Source organism: Saimiri boliviensis, chromosome 20, assembly GCF_048565385.1.
Source record: "Saimiri boliviensis isolate mSaiBol1 chromosome 20, mSaiBol1.pri, whole genome shotgun sequence".
NCBI classification, from domain to species: domain Eukaryota; kingdom Metazoa; phylum Chordata; class Mammalia; order Primates; family Cebidae; genus Saimiri; species Saimiri boliviensis.
The window spans coordinates 7,229,568-7,250,563 of NC_133468.1; the positions used below are offsets into that span (position 1 = coordinate 7,229,568).

At 45.0% G+C, this 20,996-nt stretch overlaps 1 protein-coding gene across 8 annotated transcripts in view; it reads left to right on the forward strand.

Moving 5' to 3' along the window:
- The window catches only part of UIMC1 (ubiquitin interaction motif containing 1), a 128,485-nt gene that overhangs the window by 14,400 nt on the left and 93,089 nt on the right, over positions 1 to 20,996 (forward strand). For 4 of the 8 annotated variants that reach the window (XM_010346620.3, XM_074390691.1, XM_074390689.1 and 1 more), the window contains exons 1-2: positions 923 to 1,144; positions 8,897 to 9,048. In XM_010346620.3, the coding sequence (XP_010344922.1) occupies positions 8,905 to 9,048 (144 nt within the window). In that variant the 5' untranslated portion in view covers positions 923 to 1,144; positions 8,897 to 8,904. Of the gene's footprint in view, positions 1 to 922; positions 1,145 to 8,896; positions 9,049 to 20,996 lie in introns of those variants that run through there. The other 4 variants (XM_074390688.1, XM_074390686.1, XM_074390687.1 and 1 more) reach the window with 2 other exon arrangements.

Below are 20,996 nucleotides of genomic sequence, written 5' to 3' on the forward strand. Positions count from 1 at the left end.
TTTGTTTGCATGTTGTTATTTCAGTAACTTAAATAGTTATGACCTAGCAAATGTTGACACATATAGGACTCCTTTGTTTTGTTATCATGAGAGATTTTTTGGAGATTTCTGGTGCTCCCATTTTCCGCCAGGAAGCCAGCCTCCTTGAACATGTCTTGTGGACACCTGTAGAAGTTTCTGTATTTTCCTTTTCTTTCTTTCTCTTTTTTTTTTTTTCTTAGACGTAGTTTTGCTCTTGTTACCCAGGCTGGAGTGCAATGGCGCGATCTCGGCTCACCGCAACCTCCGCCTCCTGGGTTCAGGCAATTCTCCTGCCTCAACCTCCTGAGTAGCTGGCATTACAGGCACGCGCCACCATGCCCAGCTAATGTTTTGTATTTTTTTTTTTTTCTTTTTTTTTTTGAGACGGAGTCTTGCTCCTCGGTGGCCCAGGCTGGAGTGCAGTGGCCTGATCTGGGCTCACTGCAACCTCTGCCTTCCGGATCAAAGCGTTTCTCCTGCGTCAGCCTCTGGAGTAGCTGTACAGGCACGCGCCACCATACCCGGGTAATTTTTGTATTTTACTACAGACGAGGGTTCACTGTGTTGACCAGGCTGCTTTCGAACTCTTGACCTCAGGTGATCCGCCCGCCTCACGCCTGTCATTTCCGTGTTTTTCTAGACGTGAAATTGCTGGGTCATAAATGCACATTTTAAATTTCACCACACCGAATTGTTCTCAGAAGTGGCCGTTCTGTACATTTTACCCTACAGCCATCTCAGTCTGTTACTCCTTGCTTTCCCTTAAAGCGCAAGCAACTGAGACCGCGCAAGGCGCGAGTGGGATCCCGGGCGGCCGGAGCCTCCCGCGCAGTTGGTACGTCCCGGGTGGCTCCCCCGCGGCGGGGGTTGGTTCCGTCTCCGCGCGCCGCGCCTGCGTCCGCCCCGAGAGCGCGTCTCTGACACCGCAGGGCGCGCGCCCCCCTCCGCCCGCGCTCCCAACGTGCGGCTGCTCCGGACCCCGTGGCCCCGGAGAAGGTCGGCAGAGCGGCCGCCGCCGGCTACTGCGTACCTACAGCTTCCGCCCGCCCCTCCCCGCCGCCGCCTCTCCCTCGGCGGGTCTCCGCCCCGCTCCGCTCCCGGAGGGGCGCCTCCCGACGCCGAGGTAGGCCTCTCCCGACGCCGGGGCGGCCCTTCTTGATGCCGGCGTGGGTCCCTCGCGACGCGGGGATGGGCTCTGGACGCCGGGGCGGGTCTTGCCGAAGTCGGGGGTGGTTCCTTACCGACGCGGGAGTGGGCTTGGGATGAGGAGTTGGGACCCTCCCGATTCCCCGGCGACCTCCGGACGCCGGGACTGGCCGTTCCTGGTGCCGGGTTGGGCTTCTTCAGATGCCGGGGCTGGGTCCCACCCGCCGTCGAGGTGGGCTCGGGACTCGGGTCGGGTCCTTCCTGACGCCACGCAGGCCGCTGGGAACGCCGGGTTGGGCTTTGCTTCCTCGGTTGCCGGCGGTGTGTGGGGGGGTCCCTTTCACACCTGGGGGGCGGCCCTCATCCTCCCGGGCGTCGGGCGAGCCCCGAGCTCCCTCCGTCCCGCGCCGAGTTCGTATTTTGTGGTGCGATCCTGGTTTTCTCTAGTTCTTTGCCCCGAAGAAAACCCCCAGCGCTCTCCTTGGAGACCCTTCTGGTTCTGACGCTTTGGTCCCCGCAGAGCCGGCGGGTTCCCCGGTGCTCTCAGGCTGCACGGCCGGAGGGTGCCCCGCCGCTCAGTGTGCGGGGGACGCACGTCCCGGTCAGTGGCGAAGCTGGATTTGAATCCTGGCCGCCGAACTCCGGTGTTCTTTTATTTCATCACTACGTCGCACTGAGATACGGAAATGATACCCGGAAAAAGTGAAAAGTTTCTGCTTCTGTTTTGATCGTTTTCCTGTCAAGGGAGGCAGTGCCTTGTAGAATGAAAAGAAAGTATGTTTTTGGAATCGGATACATTGAGCTTCAATTCTCATAGCCCTTCACCGGCTTATCAGCTGTTTGCGTAGGTTTCCTCACGTGGAAAATCTTGATGTGAATATCTACTACAGAGAGTTAGGATACTAGATACTAAAGTTCTGTTTGGATTGTATTGTTACACACTTGTCCTAAACTGAGGCCGAGTATAAACTGGAAAATGGAAAATAAAGTATCAGGGATGTATGCCTGTGTAGGTATGCATTTACATTTAAAAAAAACGTACAAGGCTGGGCGCAGTGGCTCACGCCTGTAATCCCAGCACTTTGGGAGGCCGAGGCGGGTGGATCACGAGGTCAAGAGATCGAGACCATCCTGGTCAACAAGGTGAAACCCCGTCTCTACTAAAAATACAAAAATTAGCTGGGCATGGTGGTGCGTGCCTGTAATCCCAGCTACTCGGGAGGCTGAGGCAGGAGAATTGCTTGAACCCGGGAGGCGGAGGTTGCGGTGAGCCGAGATCGCGCCATTGCACTCCAGCCTGGGTAACGAGCGAAACTCTGTCTCAAAAAACAAAAAAAACAAAAAAACAAAAAAACTTACACAAGTAAGCTCATTATATTCAGTTATTAAAGCGCTTGGTCGCCGGGCGCGGTGGCTCATTTCTATAATCCCAGCACTTTGAGAGGCTGAGAATGATGATTTCCAGCTTTATCCATGTCCCTGCAAAGAACATGAGCTCACCCTTTTCAAGTGATAGAATCACTTGCGACCAGGAGTATCAAGACCCTGTCTACAAAAAATAAAAAAATTGTCAGTGTGTGGTGGCGCCTGCCTGTAGTCCCAGCTACTCGGGTGGCTGAGGCAGGAGGATCCCTTGAGCCCGGAGGTGGAGGCTGCAGTGAGCTATGATCAGGCCACAGCGCTCCAGCATGGGCAGGAGAGTGAGACCCTGTCTCTTAAAACCTTCAAAATAAAAATTAACTGGGAGTGGTGGCGCGTGCCTGTGGTTCCTTGCTACTCGGGAAACTGAGGTGGGAGGATTGATTGACCTTTGGAGGTCGAGGCTCATTGCTCTACTGTACTCCAGCCTGAGTGACAGAGTGGACCTTGTTTCCAAAGAAAGAAAATGCCAGGTACCTATTCAGGAGGAAGAGTCAATAATTTATAAAGGATTGTTCTTAACGTTCCTGTGCCCCCAAACTTTCAAAGCAATTTTGACAAGTTTGGTGCATAGACTGTCAAGATTTTAAATTACTTTGTCAGTGATTTTTCTTCAAATAGATCAAGATGATGGATGTGCTGAAAGAAAATGACAAATAATATCTGAAATTGAGCATTTTCAAGGACACTGCCCAAAATGCTACCTGTGAAATAAAACAAGTCTCATTATTGGGGCACCTGTCCTGCTCCTGCATCTTTCTAGAGACATTTTGTTCCTTAATTGTCATAATTAAGAAGCCGCTAGGCCAGGCGCAGTGGCTGATGCCTGTAATCCCAGCACTTTGGGAGGCTGAGGCCGGCGATCACCTGAGGTTGGGAGTTTGAGACCAGCCTGACCAACCTGGAGAATCCTGTCTCTACTAAAAATGCAAAATTAGCTGGGTGTGATGGCACATGCCTGTAATCCCAGCTGCTCGGGATGCTGAGACAGGAGAATGGATTGAACCCAGGAGGCAGAGGTTGCGGTGAGCTGAGATGGTGCTGTTGCACCCCAGCCTGGTCAACAAAAGTGAAACTCCTTCCTCCCCACCCCCCGAATAAAAAAAGAAAAAAAGAAGCTGCCGTTGGCATCCAGACTTATTCCTTCATAGGCAGTTAGTGGTAATTCATTTTAGCCTCTGTTCTGTAAGTGAAGATAGGCCATTATTTTAGGGAGTTCTTCATCTTGAAGGGTAGTAACCTAAAAAATAGGAGTTGAACTATATGCTGGCTTGCTTGCTTAAATGGATTAATCATCGACCTTTCTTATTTACTTTTTTAGAATTATTGTGGAAAACAGTAATTTAGTGTGGCTAAATCTCATGAAGCACTGGAATTTTGGAGTTTGTATCTGTGGGGAGTCTCTGCTTAATGCTTCTTACTGATCTTCTGCTGTGATTCTTTGAAAACCCACTTGAGCCTGCAGTGGTTCTATGCTGGGTTTTTATTTATTTACATCCCTTTTAGAAATTACATACATTTTGTGGTATAGCTTTCCTTGCTATCAAATTTGAGTATGTTCAATTTTGGGGTTACATGATACATGTAATCCCAGCACTTTGGGAGCCTGAGGTGGGCAATTGCTTGCGCCCAGGAGTTCAAGACCAGCTTGGGTAACATGGTGAAACCCCATCTCTACAAAAAAAAAACAAACCCCAAATTAGCTGGGCTTGCTGGCAATTAGCTGGGCTTCTTGTTGTATTTTTAGTAGAGACAGAGTTTCTCCATGTTGGTCAGGCTGGTCTTCAACTCCCTACCTTGGAGTTCTTTGGAAATGTAATCTAAGTTTGTGATTAAGATGGAGTCATTGTTTCACAGCCAGAATACTGACATTGATATAACCCACTGGTTGTGTTTAGATTTCCCCTGTTTTACTTGTACTCATTTTTGTATGTGTATTAATTTCTGTACATTTTTATTACTTCCATGTGTTCGTGTACACACGTCAGTCAAGAAATTGAATAGTTCTAACACCACCAGGAGCACTTTTCACTTATTTATTTATAATACTTTAAGTTCTGGGGAACCTGTGCAGAATGTGCAGGTTTGTTACATAGTTTTACATGTGCTATGGTGGTTTGCTGTAGCCATCACCCTGTCATCCACATTAGGTATTTCTCCTAATGCTATCCCTCCCCTATCCCTCTACCCGCCCCTCTGCTATTCCTCCCCAGCCCCCCTCCCCCCAACAGGCCCTGGTGTGTGATGTTCCCCTCCCTATGTACATGTGTTCTCATTGTTCAGCACCCACTTATGGGTGAGAACATGTAGTGTTTGGTTTTCTGTTCTTGTGTCAGTTTGCTGACAGTGATGATTTCCAGCTTTATCCATGTCCCTGCAAAGAACGTGAGCTCATCCTTTTCTGTGGTTGCATAGTATTCCATGGTGTATATGTGCCACATTTTCTTTATACATTCTATCATTGATGGGCATTTGGGTTGGTTCCAAGTCTTTGCTATTGTGAACAGTGCCACAATAAACATAACGTGTGCATGTGTCTTTATAATAGAATGATTTATAATCCTTTGGGTATGTACCCAGTAATGGGGTTGCTGGGTCAAATGGCATTTCTGTTTCTAGACTCTTGAGGAATTGCCACACTGTCTTCCACAATGGTTGAACTGTTTACACTCCCACCAACAGTGTAAGAGCGTTCCTATTTTGCCACATCCTCCCTAACATCTGTTGTCTTCTGATTTTTTAATGATCACTCTTCTAACTGGTGTGAGATTGTAACCAGGGGGCAGGAGCAGGTTGCGGGGGCATTCCAGAGATGCTCACTGTTCCCTGATTGGATGTGTTTTCCCAGGTCCTTGAGCCTCACTCACCCAAGAATGGGGAGAGAGCCCTGGTGGCACAGTGAGCTTGCTCAAGAGAGTTCCCATGCTGTTGTGGGAGGGGATCCAGAGATGCAGTCTGCATGGGGACGCAGGTGGGGGGAGGGGAGAGAGAGAGAGCGCATGCGAGAGCTCCCACGCTGCCATGGGAGGGGATCCCAGAGAGGGAAATAGGTAAGGGAGTAGGGGGAACTTAACCCTGGAGTTACTCCTGCCCCCTTCAAGTTCTTGTCCAGTTAAAGGAGTTTTTCCAAACTTCCTCTGTAGGGATTGAACTTTGACTCTGGATTGGCTGCCTGGCTTGCAATAGAGCTCCTCCTTCCAAGGCTTTTGGCGGGCTTTCTAAACAAAGGAAACTCACCTGGACTGTCTACCCTTCCCGCACGAGCGAAAGTTATACAAAGAACTCTAGTTCCCGTATGGGGACGTGAATGAAGGCACGTGGGGCATGTTGCTGGGAAATTTCTGCCTTTGAAACCATGCCCCTTGTGCACTTGAGAAGAGAAGTGAACACAGTCCCTCAAGATAGTATCACAATTTGGTTTTGATTTGCCTTTCTCTAATGACCAGTGATGATGAGCTTTTTTTCATGTTTGCTGGCTGCATACATGTCTTCTTTTGAGAAATGTCTGTTCATGTCCTTTGTCCACTTTTTGATGTGGTTGTTTTTTTCTTGTAAATTTGTTTAAGTTCTTTGTAGATTCTGGATATTAGCCCTTTGTCAGATGGGTAGATTGCAAAAATTTTTTCCCATTTTGTTGGTTGTTGGTTCACTCTAATAGCTTTTTTTGCTGTGCATAAGCTTTTAAGTTTAATTAGATACCATCGTTTATTTTGGCGTTTGTTGCCATTGCTTTTGGTGTTTTAGTCATGAAGTCCTTGCCTATGTGTCCTGAGTGGTATTGCCTCGGTTTTCTTCTAGGGTTTTTATGGTGTTAGGTCTCATGTTTAAATCTTTAATCCATCTGGAGTTAATTTTTGTATAAGGTGTAAGGAAAGAATCCAGTTTCAGCTTTCTGGATATGGCTAGCCAGTTTTCCCAACACCATTTATTAAATAGGGAATCCTTTCCCTATTGCTTATTTTTGTCAAGTTTGTCAAAAATCAGATGGTTGTAGATGTGTGGCATTATTTCTGAGGCCTCTGTTCTGTTCTACTGGTCTGTATCTCTGTTTTGGTACCAGTACCATGCTGTTTTGATTACTGTAGCTTTGTAGTATAATTTGAAGTTAGGTAATGTGATCCTTCCAGCTTTTTTTTTTTTTGCTTAGGTTGTCTTGGCTATGTGGGTTTTTTTTTTTTTTTTTTTTTTTTTGGTTCTATAGGAAGTTTAAGGTGGTTTTTTCCAATTCTGTGAAGAAAGTCAGTGGTAACTTGATGGGGAGGCAGATAGCATTGAATCTACTTTGGACAGTACGGCCATTTTCACAATATTGATTCTTCCTAACCATGAGCATGGAATGTTTTTTCGTCTGTTTGTGTCCTTTTTTATTTCCTTGAGCAGTGGTTTGTAGTTCTTGAAGAGGTCCTTCACATTCCTTGTTAGTTACATTCCTAGGTATTTTATTCTCTTTGTAGCAACTGTGAATGGGAGTTCACTCATGATTTTGGCTCTCTGTTATTGGTGTAGAGCAATGCTTGTGATTTTTGCACATTGATTTTGTATTTTAAGACTTTGCTGAAGCTTATCAGCTTAAGGAGATTTTGGGCTGAGACAATGCGGTCTTCTTATACAATCATGTAGTCTGCAAATACAGACAGTTTGACTTTCTCTTTTCCTAATTGAATAGCCTTTGTTTCTTTTACTTGCCTGATTGCCCTGGCCACAACTTCCAATACTGTGTTGAATAGGAGTGATGAGAGAGGGCATCCTTGTCTTGTGCCTGTTTTAAAAGGGAGGCACAAGTTATCCTTCCACCTCAGCCTCCTGAGTAGCTGGGGCTACAGGTACACGCCACCATGCCTGACTGATTTTTAATTTTTTTGTAGAGGTGGGGTCTTGCTGTATTGCCCAGGCTGGTCTCAAACATCTGAGCTCAAGCAGTCATCCTGCCTTGGTTGCCCAAAGTGCTGGAATTACAAGCATGAGACACTGGACCCAGCCTGAAGATTATTTTTAAATTGTAAAATGGTCACAGACTTTTATACATTTTGAGTAAAGGAGAAAAATACTTATAATTTCAGCACACTAAATTATTCTAACGTTTCCATAATTTTTATTTATTTATTTATTTATTTATGAGACAGAATCTTGCTCTGTCATCTAGGCTGGAGTGCAGTGGCGCGATCTCAGCTCACTGAAGCCTCTGCCTCCCGGGTTCAAGTGATTCTTGTACCTGAGCCACCAAAATAGCTGGGATTACAGAAACATGCCACCATGCCACCACGCCTGGCTAATTTTTATATTTTTGGTAGAAATGGGGTTTCACCATGTTAGCCAGGCTGGTTTCGAACCGCTGACCTCAGGCGATCTGCCCACCTCAACCTCTCAAAGTGCTGAGATTACAGGCGTGAGCCACCTCACCTTGTCTATTCAGTAAGTGGTTATTGATCACCTATCACTTATCAGGGCATGTGGTAGGTGCTGGGACTGTTTCATCCTTGCCTTCCTTAAGGCTATAGTCCATTGAGAAAGACAAATATTTTCTTTGAGACTCTGTCTCAAAAAGAAAAACAGGCCGGGCGCGGTGGCTCAAGCCTGTAATCCCAGCACTTTGGGAGGCCGAGGCGGGTGGATCACGAGGTCGAGAGATCGAGACCAGCCTGGTCAACGTGGTGAAACCTCGTCTCTACTAAAAGTACTAAAAATTAGCTGGGCATGGCGGCGCGTGCCTGTAATCCCAGCTACTCAGGAGGCTGAGGCAGGAGAATTGCTTGAACCCAGGAGGCGGAGGCTGCGGTGAGCCGAGATCGCGCCATTGCACTCCAGCAGTTCTCTAAGTATTCATCTAAGATCTGTCTTTTCTTTTGAGATGAGATCTCTCTGTTGCCTGAGCTAGAGAGCAGTGGTGCCATCATGGCTCAATGTAGCCTCCACCTCCCTAGGCCGGTGGCTCACACCTGTAATCCTAGCACTTTGGGAGGCCAAGGCAGGTGGATCACCTCAGGTCTGGAGTTTGAGACCAGCCTGACCAACATGGAGAAACCCCATCTTTACTAAAAATACAAAAAATTAGCCGGGTGTGGTGGTGGTACATGGCCTTAATCCCAGCTACTCAGGAGGCTGAGACAGGAGAATCTCCTGAACCTGGGAGGCAGAGGTTGCAGTGAGCCGAAATTGTGCCAATGCACTCCAACCTGGGCAACAAGAGTGAAGCTCCATCTCAAAAAAAATAAAATAAAAAAAAATACATTGAATAAGTTCTAGAAAACTTACTCTTTAAGTAAATTACTATCTTTTTATTCTAAACAAAATTATTGTCCTTTTATTCCAGACGAAAGAATGGCACGGAGAAAGAAAAAAGTTAAAGAAGTTTGCGAATCTCGGAACCCAGAGAAAGATATGGAAACTACCAGTTCTGTCACTGTGAAGAGGAAGCGTAGACTTGAGGATGCGTTCATCGTGATATCCGATAGTGATGGAGAGGTTAGTAAAGTAGAGCTGAAGCTTTCAAACTATCTTCTTTACCTCTGGGGAGGTTGTTTCATGATGGACCTTACCTTAATGCCAGCTCACTGAGACCACGAAGTTTTTACTCAGCTTTGTTTTAATTTGTAAGTGGAATTAAGAATTACTTAAGGAAGTAATCCTGTTGCTTAGTGGAGGATGGATCATAGTTCTTCAGTTTTGTAATGAAGTAAATCCAAAGTGATATTTTAGAGTTATTTGAATAATCTAATTCAATTGTAAATCTTAGTTTTCATGTGTCTGGAAAATGTGAATTTTTTTTTTTTTTTTTTTTTTTTTTGAGATGGAGTTTCGCTCTCGTTGCACAGGCTGGAGTGCTCCATCTCGGCTTACCGTAACCTCCGCCTCCTGGGTTCAAGTGATTCTCCTGCCTCAGCCTCCCTAGTACCTGGGATTACAGGCATGTGCCACCATGCCTGGCTAATTTTGTATTTTTTTTTTTTTAGTAGAGACGGTTTCTCTGTGTTGATCAGGCTGGTGTCAAACTCCTGACCTCAGGCGATCCGTCCTCAGCCTCCCAAAGTGCTAGGATTACAAGCATGAGCTACCGTGCCTGGCCCAAGAAAAGCCCAGAGGCTTTTTAACTTTTTTTTTTTTTGAGATGGAATTTCGCTCTTGTTACCCAGGCTGGAGTGCAATGGCGCGATCTCGGCTCACTGCAACCTCCGCCTCCTGGGTTCAGGCAATTCTCCTGCCTCAGCCTCCCGAGTAACTGGGATTACAGGCACGCGCCACCATGCCCAGCTAATTTTTTGTATTTTTAGTAGAGACGGGGTTTCACCATGTTGACCAGGATGGTCTCGATCTCTTGACCTTGTGATCCACCCGCCTCGGCCTCCCAAAGTGCTGGGATTACAGACGTGAGCCACCGTACCTGGCTTTTAAGAGTTTTTAACTTTTAAGAGTTCACTTCAGAAGAAACAAAATTAAAAAAAGAGGACAAAAAATCACAATTCAGGAAATTGGGAAGTTTTGAACTTTTTTTTCTTTTCTTTTTTTATTTCTAGGCCCAGGCACGGTGGCTGATGCCTGGAGTCCTAGGACTTTGGGAGGCCAAGGTGGGCACATCACCTGAGCTCAGGAGTTTGAGACCAGCTTGGCCAACATGGCAACACCTCATCTCTACTAAAAATACAAAAATTGGCTGGGTGTGGTAGCACAGGCCTACATTCCCAACTACTCGGGAGGCTAAGGCAGGAGAATTGCTTGAACCTGGAAGGAAGAGGTTGCAGTGAGCTAAGATTGCACCATTGCACTGCAGCCTGGGTGACAGAGTGAGACCCTGTCAGGAAAGGCAGGGCCTCCCAAAATGCTGGGATTACAGACATGAGCCACCGTGCCTGGCCTTTTTGTTTTTTTTTTGAGCAGGAGTCTTGCTGTGTCACCTAGGCTGGAGTCCAGTGGCATGATCCCAGCTCACTGTAACCTCCACCTCCTGGGTTCAAGTGATTCCCCTGCTTCAGCCTCCCACATAGCAGGGACTACAGGTACATGCTGCCATGCCCTGCTAATTTTTTGTGTCTTTTTTAGTAGAAATGGGATTTCACCGTGTTGCCCAGACTGGTCTTGAACTCCTGAGCTTAGGTGATCTGCCCACCTCAGCCTCCCAAAGTGTTCGGATTATAGGTGCGAGCCACCATACCTGCTCAGTGGTAATTTTAGATTATACTGAATTTCAAAGATTGATCAGGGAGATGTGAGAAGGTTAGTGGAACACATGATAATTTACTTATTTAGAGATAAGGTCTCACTCTGTTACCCAGGCTGGAGTACAGTGGTGTGACCTCAGCTCACTGCAAGCTCAGTCTGGGCTCAAGATTCTTGTACCTCAGCCTCTTAAGTAGCTGGGACCACAGGTATGCGCCAGCACTCCTGGCTAGTTTTTGTATTTTTTTGTAGAGATGGGATCTTGCTATGCTGCCCAGGCTGCAGATACAAATTTATATCAGGTGGAACTGAGAAGCACATATGTGCCCCTTGTTTGTCCTGTTTAAAATTTCCCTTCTGCCTTTTTCCTTTTGATATGCTAAGTTTTGAGCTCCTTGGCCTGCCTTTTTTTTTTAAGCTTATGAAAACCTGATACTGATCTTGAGAATGTTGCGGGAGAAAGGGAATTTCTGGGAGACGAGAGAGAGGCCGGGCACTGTGGCTCACACCTGTAATCCCAGCACTTTGGGAGGCCGAGGTGAGTGGATCACCTGAGGTCAGGAGTTTGAGACCAGCCCAGCCAACATGGTGAAATCCCGTCTGTACTAAAAATACAAAAATTAGCCGGGGATGGTGGTGCATGCCTGCAATCCCAGTTAATCAGGAAGCTGAAGCAGGAGAATCACTTGAACCCAGGAGGCGGGGGTTACAGTGAGTGGAGACTGCACCATTGCCCTCTAGTCTGGACAACAAAAGTGAAACTTCATCTCAAAAAGAAAGAAAAAAGGCCGGGCGCAGTGGCTCACGCCTGTAATCCCAGCACTTTCAGAGGCCGAGGCAGGTGGATCACGAGGTCAAGAGATCGAGACCATTCTGGCCAACATGGTGAAACCCCGTCTCTACTAAGAAATACAAAAATTAGCTGGGCATTGTGGCGCCCACCTGTAGTCCCAGCTACTTGGGAGGCTGAGGCAGGAGCATTGCTTGAACCCAGGAGGTGGAGGTTGCAGTGAGCCGAGATCGTGTCACTGCACTCCAGCCTGGCGCCTGGCGACAGAGCAAGACTCTGTCTCAAAAAAAAAAAAAAAAAATGGAAAAGAAAGAGGATATGTTTCTTCTTTCAAGTAGCTGCAAAGTGGTAGATACCATTTCATATCATAAAATTGGTTAAAAGTCTCTTATCTGAATAAGGTGTGTGACTGGAGTACTCATGAAACTTGTTCTGTATTCTGTTACTAAAAACTGTCCTTGGGATCAAGATACTGAACCATGCAGGAAATGGATGAATCTCAGAAACATGTTGTGTAAAAGAAGCCAGACACAAAGGAGCATCCCCTGTAATTCTATGGATGTGAAATTTTGGAAACACTAAATCTAATCCACAGTGACACAGAGCAGATCAGCAGTTGCCCGGATCAGGGTTAGAAGGCAGATTGACTGGGAGGGGTCAGAGGGACTCCCTGGAGTAATGAGAAAGTTCTTTTTTTTTTTTTGAGACGGAGTTTCGTTCTTGTTACCCAGGCTGGAGTGCAATGGCGCGATCTCGGCTCACCGCAACCTCCGCCTCCTGAGTTCAAGCAATTCTCCTGCCTCAGCCTCCCATGTGGCTGGGACTACAGGCGTGCACCATCATGCCCAGCTAATTTTTGTATTTTTAGTAGAGACGGGGTTTCAACATGTTGACCAGGATAGTCTCAATTTCCTGACTTTGTGATCCACCCGCCTCTGCCTCCCAAAGTGCTGGGATTATAGGCGTGAGCCACCGTGCCCGGCCGAAAGTTCTATTTTTTTTTTTTTTTTGAGGCAAAGTCTCACTTTATCGCCCATGCTGGAGTGCAGTGGTGCAATCTTGGCTCACTGCAACTTCCACCTCCCAGGTTCAAGCAATACTCCTGCCTCAGCCTCCCAAATAACTGGGATTATAGGCATGCGCCACCATGCCTGGCTAATTTTGTATTTTTAGTAGACATGGGGTTTCTCCACATTTATCAGGCTAGTCTTGAACTCCTGATGTCAGATGATCCGCTGGCCTTGGTATCCCAAAGTGCTGGGATTACAGGCATGAGCCACTGTGTCCAGCCTTTGTTTTTGTTTTGAGACAGGGTCTCATTGTGTTGCTCAGGCTGGAGTGCAATGGTGCTGCCTCAACTCACTACAGCCTTCCTGACCTGGGCCTAAGTGATCCTTCCACCTCAGCCTCCCAGGTAGCTGGATCTACAGGCCTTTGCCAACATGCTTGGCTAAATTTTTTTTTTTTTTTTGAGACAGAGTTTCGCTCTTGTTACCCAGGCTGGAGTGCAATGGCGCGATCTCGGCTCACTGCAACCTCCGCCTCCTGGGTTCAGGCAATTCTCCTGCCTCAGCCTCCCGAGTAGCTGGGATTACAGGCACGTGCCACCATGCCCAGCTAATTTTTTGTATTTTTAGTAGAGACGGGGTTTCACTATGTTGACCGGGGTGGTCTCGATCTCTCGACCTCGTGATCCACCCGCCTCGGCCTCCCAAAGTGCTGGGATTACAGGCTTGAGCCACTGCGCCTGGCGAAATTTTTAAATATTCTTTTTAGAGATGATGTATCACTGTATTGCCCAGGCTGGTCTGGAACTCCTGGGGTCAAGCAGTGCTTCCACCTTGGCTTTTCAAAGTGTTGGGAGTACAGGCGTGAGCCATCCCATCTGCCCTTCATTTTTATTTTTATTTTTTTATTTTTATTATTTTTGACAGTGTCTTACTCTGTCACCCAGGCTGGAGTGCAGTATTGCGGTTATACCTCACTGCTGCCTCCAACTCCTGGCTCAAGTGATCGTCCTGTGTCAGCCTCCTGAGAAACTGGGACCACAAGTGCATGCTACCATGTCTGACTAATTTTTTAAAAAATTTGTAGCCAGGTTTCTCTTATGTTGCCCATGCTGTCCTGAACTCCTGGCCTCAAGCAGTTTTCCCAGTTCAACCTCTCAAAGTTGGGCATGAGCCACTCTACCCAGCAGAAAGTTCTATATCTTGATAGTAGGAGTGGGTACTCAGATATGTGCATTTGCTAAGCCTCATCAGACTGTTTAAAGTGAGACCCTGTCTCAAAAAAACCTATACACTTAAAATGAGTGCATTTTATTGTATGTAAACTATACTTAAATAAAGTTAATTTTAAATAATAAAACAACTGTCCATGGAAGTATTTATACAAGAGGGAAGGGGCCTTTGAAAACACTCAGAATTCAGAGATTATTTTTAGGTCTTGCCTAAAAAACCCCCAAAGAACAAAAAACCTTTTACCTCAAAAACCACCCAGGAGGGAGGCTAAGGTAGAAGAATCAGAAATGCCTGTTGTTCTAATTAGTTGTGCTTGATAATTGTTGTCATGATATTGATACTAAAGTATTAAAGTAGCAATTGAAATAACAAGTGAACTATTCATAGATATAAAGAGATAAACACTTGTATTTATATATATGAGCCTGGTGCAGTGGCTCACTCCTATAATCCCAGCACTTTGGGAGGCCGAGGTGGGCGGATCATGATAAAAATGACATTTTTATCATTATAGAAAGCTTTATTCTCCAGAATAAGCATTGTAACCTTTCTCCTTTGTCTTGTATTTCCATTTGTTTATTGGAGTTTTTTACCTGTCTGTAGGTCTCATCTCATAGGCTGTGAATTAAGTCTTTGTTTTTTCCTTCAGATTTTTTTCTTTCTCCTATACTTTTTCTTTTTTTTCTTCTTCTAGAGTCAGGGTCTCCCTCTGTCACCTAGGCTGGAGTGTAGGAATGTTAGCTCATTGCAACTTCTGTCTCCTGGTTCCATCTTGGCCTACCAAGTAGCTGAGACTATAGGTGCAAGCCACTACACTTGGCTAATTTTTGTATTTTTTTTGTAGAGACAGGGTTTCACCATGTTGCCCAGGATGGTATTGAACTCCCAGCCTTAAGCAATTCTGCCTTGGCCTCCTGAAGTGAGCCACTGCACCTGGGCAAAAAATTACATATTATATTTTTGGTTAGCGAGATTGAGCATTTCTTTACATCTTTATTGGTTCTTAAAAAACATTCTGTATGGTTCAGTTTCTAATTAGGATTTTTGTCTACATAGTTCTTTTTTTTTTTTTTGAGACGGAGTTTCACTCTTGTTACCCAGGCTGGAGTGCAATGGCGCGATTTCGGCTCACCGCAACCTTCGCCTCCTGGGTTCAGGCAATTCTCCTGCCTCAGCCTCCTGAGTAGCTGGGTTTACAGGCACGTGCCACCATGCCCAGCTAATTTTTTGTATTTTTAGTAGAGGTGGGGTTTCACTATGTTGACCAGGATGGTCTCGATCTTTTGACCTCGTGATCCACCCGCCTCGGCCTCCCAAAGTGCTAGGATTACAGGCGTGAGCCACCGTGCCCGGCCCTACATAGTTCATTTTAAAGGCATAAAAGTATGGAGAAGAAAACAAGGGCTAGGCACATCCCTGGTGACTCATGCCTATAACCCAGTGCTTTGGAAAGCTGAGACAGGAGGATTGCTTATGGCCAGGAGTTTGAGAACAGTCTGAGCAACATAAGAAGACCCTGTCTCTACAAAAAATATAAAACTTTGCTGGTCATGGTGGCATGTACCTATAGTCTCAGATACTTGGGAGGCTGAGGAAGGTGGGAGAATTGCTTGAACCTAGGAGTTCCAGGAATTTGAGGCTGCAGTGAGCTGTGATCTTACCGTTGCACTCCATCCTGGGCAGTAGAGTGAGACCCTCGCTCTTAAAAAAAGGAAAGAAAACAATTGTACTATTTGGATATCATTTTAATATTAACAAGAATAAAAATATTTAATAAAATATTTAATAAAATATTTAATAAAATATTAAATAATAAAAATATTAACATATGGATATGTTAAAAAAAAGTTGTATGCATATATGTTAAAAAAAAAAAAACAAAACCAAACCAGCCAGGTGTGGTGGCTCATGTCTGTAATCCCAGCATTTTGGGAGGCCGAGGCGGGTGGATCACCTGAGGTCAGAAGTTTGAGACCAGCCTTACCAACATAGAGAAACCCCGTCTCTACTAAAAATACAAAATGGATTATAGGTGGCCCATGCCTGTAATCCCAGTTACTCAGGAGGCTGAGGTAGGAGAATCGCTTGAACTTGGGAGGCAGAGGTTGCAGTGAGCCAGATCGAGCCATTGTACTCCAGCCTGGGCAACAAGAGTGAAACTCTCTCTCAAAAAACAAAAACAAAAAAACCCAAAAATATCCCAAAACCCTAAATCATGACAAAACAGTTTAGAAAGGTTTGAAATGAAAATATACACTGCAGACATTTAACCGTAAGCAGTTTTTTTTTTCATTTTTAAAGTAATTGCTTAGTGTCATCTGAAGGCAGTAATTTTTTTTGTATCCTAGGAAAAACATTTTTATGCATACATCATCAGTAGAGATTTCTATGGGAAAGGAATCATGCTGTGCAAACTGTTTTGCTTTTTTTCACTTAATGTCTGTGTTAGGTCCTCCAGAGGCATAGAACCAATAGGATAGGTGAGTGGGTGGGTGGATGGATGGATGGATGGATGGACAAATGGGCAGATGGAAGGAAGGATAGATGGATAGATGGATGGATGGATAGATGGAAGGATGAACTGGACAGATGGGATTTATTAGGTGTATTGGCTCATGTAATTTTGGAGGTTGAGAAGTCCCGCCATAGGCTGTTTGCCAGCTGGATACCCTGAGATGCCAGTAGTATGGCTCAGTGCAAGTCTGATGGCCTGAGAACAAGGGGCTAGGGGTGCTGAGTGTAAGGCCTGAAATCCAAGGCCTGGAGAACCTGGATTTCTGATGTCCAAGGGTAGGAGAAGAATAATGTTTCCCAGCTCCGGGAGAGAGACAAATTTGCCTCCTATGTTTTTATTCTATGTAGCCCCCCAGTCAATTGGACGGTGTTCACCCAGATTGAGAGCTGATCTTCCCCACTTAGTCACTCAGACTTACACTCCAGTGTCTTCTGCAAACACCCGCACAGACACACCAGAAAATAATACTTAATAGTTCTCTCAGTATTTCTTACTCCAGTCAAACCAATACCTAAAATTAACCATTAAAGTATTTCATGGAGACCTTTCTATAGCAGCACATCTATCCTATCATATGTCATATGTTATACATGCTGGAATGTGCATAAAATATAAATGCATAGTTTAAAAAATTAATGTGAACACTTGCACTTACGACCTGAGAATCGCTTTTCTCTTAGTGCGTCCCTCCCCAGTTTGCATTCTTTTGTTTCTTTTTTTTTTTTTTTTTTTTTGAGATGCAGTCTTGCTCTGTTGTCCAGGCTGGAGTGCAATGGCGAGATCTCGTCTCACTGCAACCTCATCCTCCCAGGTTCAAGCGATTCTTCTGCCTCAGTTTCCTGAGTAGCTGGGATTACTGGCACCTGCCACCATGCCCGGCTAATTTTTGTATTTTTAGTAGAGACGGGGTTTCACCATGTTGTCCATGCTGGTCTCGAACTCCTGACCTCAGATGATCCGCCTGCCTCAGCCTTTCAAAGTGCTGGGATTATGTGTGCAAGCCACCGCGCCCAGCTCTTTTCTACCTTTCTAAAGGTAACCACTATTTATTTTGTCTTCCCATGTTTCTCCTTACAGTTTTACCACATTTACATGTATCCCTAAACAGTGTTCATATATTTCGAAAAACTAAGTATTGCTGATTAGACATGTCTGCCAACATTTTCCAGTAATCTCTTCATTCTCCAGATATTTGAAATTTTACCTTTATCATAAATTAAAATCTTATTTATAAATGGGTGTGTTTCCAAGAACAGAAAACCAAACACTGCATGTTCTCACTCATAAGTGGGTGTTGAACAATGAGAACACATGGACACAGGGAGGGGAACATCACACACGGGGTCTGTTGCGGGGTGGGGGAGTTAGGGGAGGGATGGCAGGAGGAATTGGGGAGGGATAACGTTAGGAGAAATACCTAATGTAGATGGTGTGGGGGGGTGGATGTAGCAAACCACCATGGCACGTGTTTACCTTTGTAAGAATCCTGATTGATCTACACATGTACCCCAGAACTTAAAGTATAATAAAAAAAATTTAAAACAATGGATGTGTTTCTGGATTTTTTTCTTCCATTAATCTATCACATATTGTTGTAATTGTTCAGTTGATTGTCTTGGGTATTTTGAGTAGGCATTTATCTTTTTGCTAATAACAATCATGTTTTTCTCTTTCTAGCACTTACACCTTTTTTTGTTTCATTTTCATTGCATTGGCTGTAGCTTCCAGAATAATGCTGGTTGATACTGGTGATAGAGCAGCACATCTTTTACTTCTGGTGTTTTACTATTTGTTTCATACTTCTGTTTTTATGTTAAAGAACTGTCTTTTAATTGCTTTATTTACTAGTAGTAGTTTTAGGAAGTATGTTTAATCAAGTGCCCTTTAACAAGATTATGGAGCAGTTTTTCTCTTTTAATCAACTAATATATTGTGTTAGTATTTTCTTTTCTCTTTTTTTTTTTTTTTTTTTTTTTTTTGAGACGGAGTTTTGCGCTTGTGTTACTGAGGCTGGAGTGCAATGGCGCGATCTCGGCTCACCGCAACCTCTACCTCCTGGGTTCAGGCAATTCTCCTGCCTCAGCCTCCTGAGTAGCTGGGATTATAGGCACGCGCCACCATGCCCAGCTAATTTTTTGTATTTTTAGTAGAGACAGGGTTTCACCGTGTTGACCAGGATGGTCTCGATCTCTTGACCTTGTGATCCACCCGCCTCAGCCTCCCAAAGTGCTGGGATTACAGGCGTGAGCCACCGCGCCCGGCCTGTGTTAGTATTTTCTAATGTTGGAACATCTTTGCATTGCCGGAATAAATCATACTTGGTCATAATGCGTTACATTAACATAATAGTGAATTTATTTTCTTAATATATCATTTAGGAGTTTTGCATCTTAATATATCATTTAGGAGTGCCATTGGTTTTATAAATATTTTTGGGGGGTGCTATGGCTTTCATCAGATATTGGTATTGGGGTTGTGGTATAAAAGAAAAGGAAAGCTCACCAGTTTTTGCTATGTCCTACCACAATTTAAATAACATAGGAATTACTCGTTTTATAAGGTTTGCTAAAAATCGCCCACAAAACTGGGCTACCAACCGATTTTTAATATGTGTTTCATATTCTTGTAGTGTCTTGGTACTTTCGTATATTTTTTAAAAAGACTGTTTTCTGCTTTAGAATAGAAAAAAGCCGTTAGATCATCTTAGGAACATACTTGTTTGTTTTTTGTTTTCTTATTTATTATTATTTTATTTTTTTGAGATGGAGTCTCGCTTTGTTGCCCAAACTGTATGTAATGGCTTGATCTTAGCTCACTGCAACCTCCGCCTCCTGGGTTCAAGTGATTCTTCCTGCCTCAGCCTCCAGAGTAGCTGAGATTACAGCTGCCTGCCACCACTCCTGGCTAATTTTTGTCTCTTTAGTAGGGAGGGGTTTTTTGCTATGTTGGCCAGGCTGGTCTTGAATTCCTGACCTGCGGTGATCTGCCCATCTTGGCCTCCCAAAGTACTGGGATTACAGGCGTGAGCCATGGTACCTGGCCTTTGTTTTGTTTTTTAGAGACAGGGTTTTTCTCTTTCTATTTTTTTTTTACTTTTATTTTTAAATTATACATAAAGATCTGGGGTACATGTGCAGATCGTGCAGGTTTCGCTCCTTCCCAGGCTGGAACGTAGTGGTGTGCTTATAGCTTACTGCGGACTCGAACTCCTGGACTCAAGCGATCCTCCTGTCTCAACTTCCCAAGTAACTGAGACTATAGGTGTGCACCACCATGCCCAGTCAATTTTTTTTTTTTTGTAAAGACAGGTCTTGATATGTTGCCCAGGCTGGTCACAAATTCCGGGCCTCAAGTGATCCTACCACCTCAGCCTCCCAAAGTGCTGGGATTATAGGCATGAGCCACTGTGCCTAGCCGTAAACACATTGTTTTTGGCCTTATGAGTTGAAAAACAAATGAATTATTTATGTCTTCTGATCCTTGCACTGCCTACAATGTTTTCCAATTTATTCTTCAGCTTAGATGTCAGTTCCTCTGGGGATCCTTGTAGATTTTCTAACACTAGGTCACTTGGCCATTTCTTGTGCTTTCATAGAACCTGTTCTTACTTCTGTAGTATTAGTTGTCACACTGTTTTGCAATTGCCACTATATTTTTTTCTGCTTTCATCATTGGACCATTATTTCCCGGATAGCAGGAATTTTATATCTTGAACACCTAACAGTATGGCCCAGAATATTCTTTTTATTTTTTTGAGACGGAGTTTCGCTCTTGTTACCCAGGCTGGAGTGCAATGGCGCGATCTCGGCTCACCGCAACCGCCGCCTCCTGGGTTCAGGCAATTCTCCTGCCTCAGCCTCCTGAATAGCTGGGATTACAGGCATGTGCCACCATGCCCAGCTAATTTTTGTATTTTTAGTAGAGATGGGGTTTCACCGTGTTGACCAGGATGGTCTCGATCTCTTGACCTCGTGATCCACCCGCCTCGGCCTCCCAAAGTACTGGGATTACAGGCTTGAGCCACCGCGCCCGGCCCTGGTCCAGAATATTCTATGTGTACTTGAGAAGAATGTACATTTTGGATAGTGATTTCTGTAAATGTCAATCTGATGAAGTTTGATGATAGTGTTGTGTGTGTGTGTGTGTCTGTCTGTCTGTCTGTCTGTCTATCTATCTATCTATCTATCTATCTATCTATCTATCTATCTATTTTGAGACTGAGTCTTGCACTGTAGTGCAGTGGCTCAATCTTGGCTCACTGCAATCTCTGCCTGCTGGGTTCAAGCGATTCTCCTGCCTCTGCCTCCTGAGTAGCTGGAACTACAGGCATTTGCCACCACACCCAGCTAAGTTTTTTGTATTTTTTTTTTTTTTTTTGAGACAGAGTTTTGCTCTTGTTACCCAGGATGGAGTGCAATGGCGTGATCTCAGCTCACTGCAATCTCTGCCTCCCGGGTTCACGCAATTCTTCTGTCTCAGCCTCCTGAGTAGCAGGGATTACAGGCATACGCCACCATGCCCAGCTAATTTTTTGTATTTTTAGTAGAGACGGGATTTCACCGTGTTGACCAGGATGGTCTTGCTCTCTTGACCTTGTGATCTGCCCACCTCAGCCTCCCAAAGTGCTGGAATTACAGGCATGAGCCACCGCACCTGGCCCAAATCTACTTTATATTTATTGATTTTCTGTCTATTCTGCAAATATGTTGAGGTT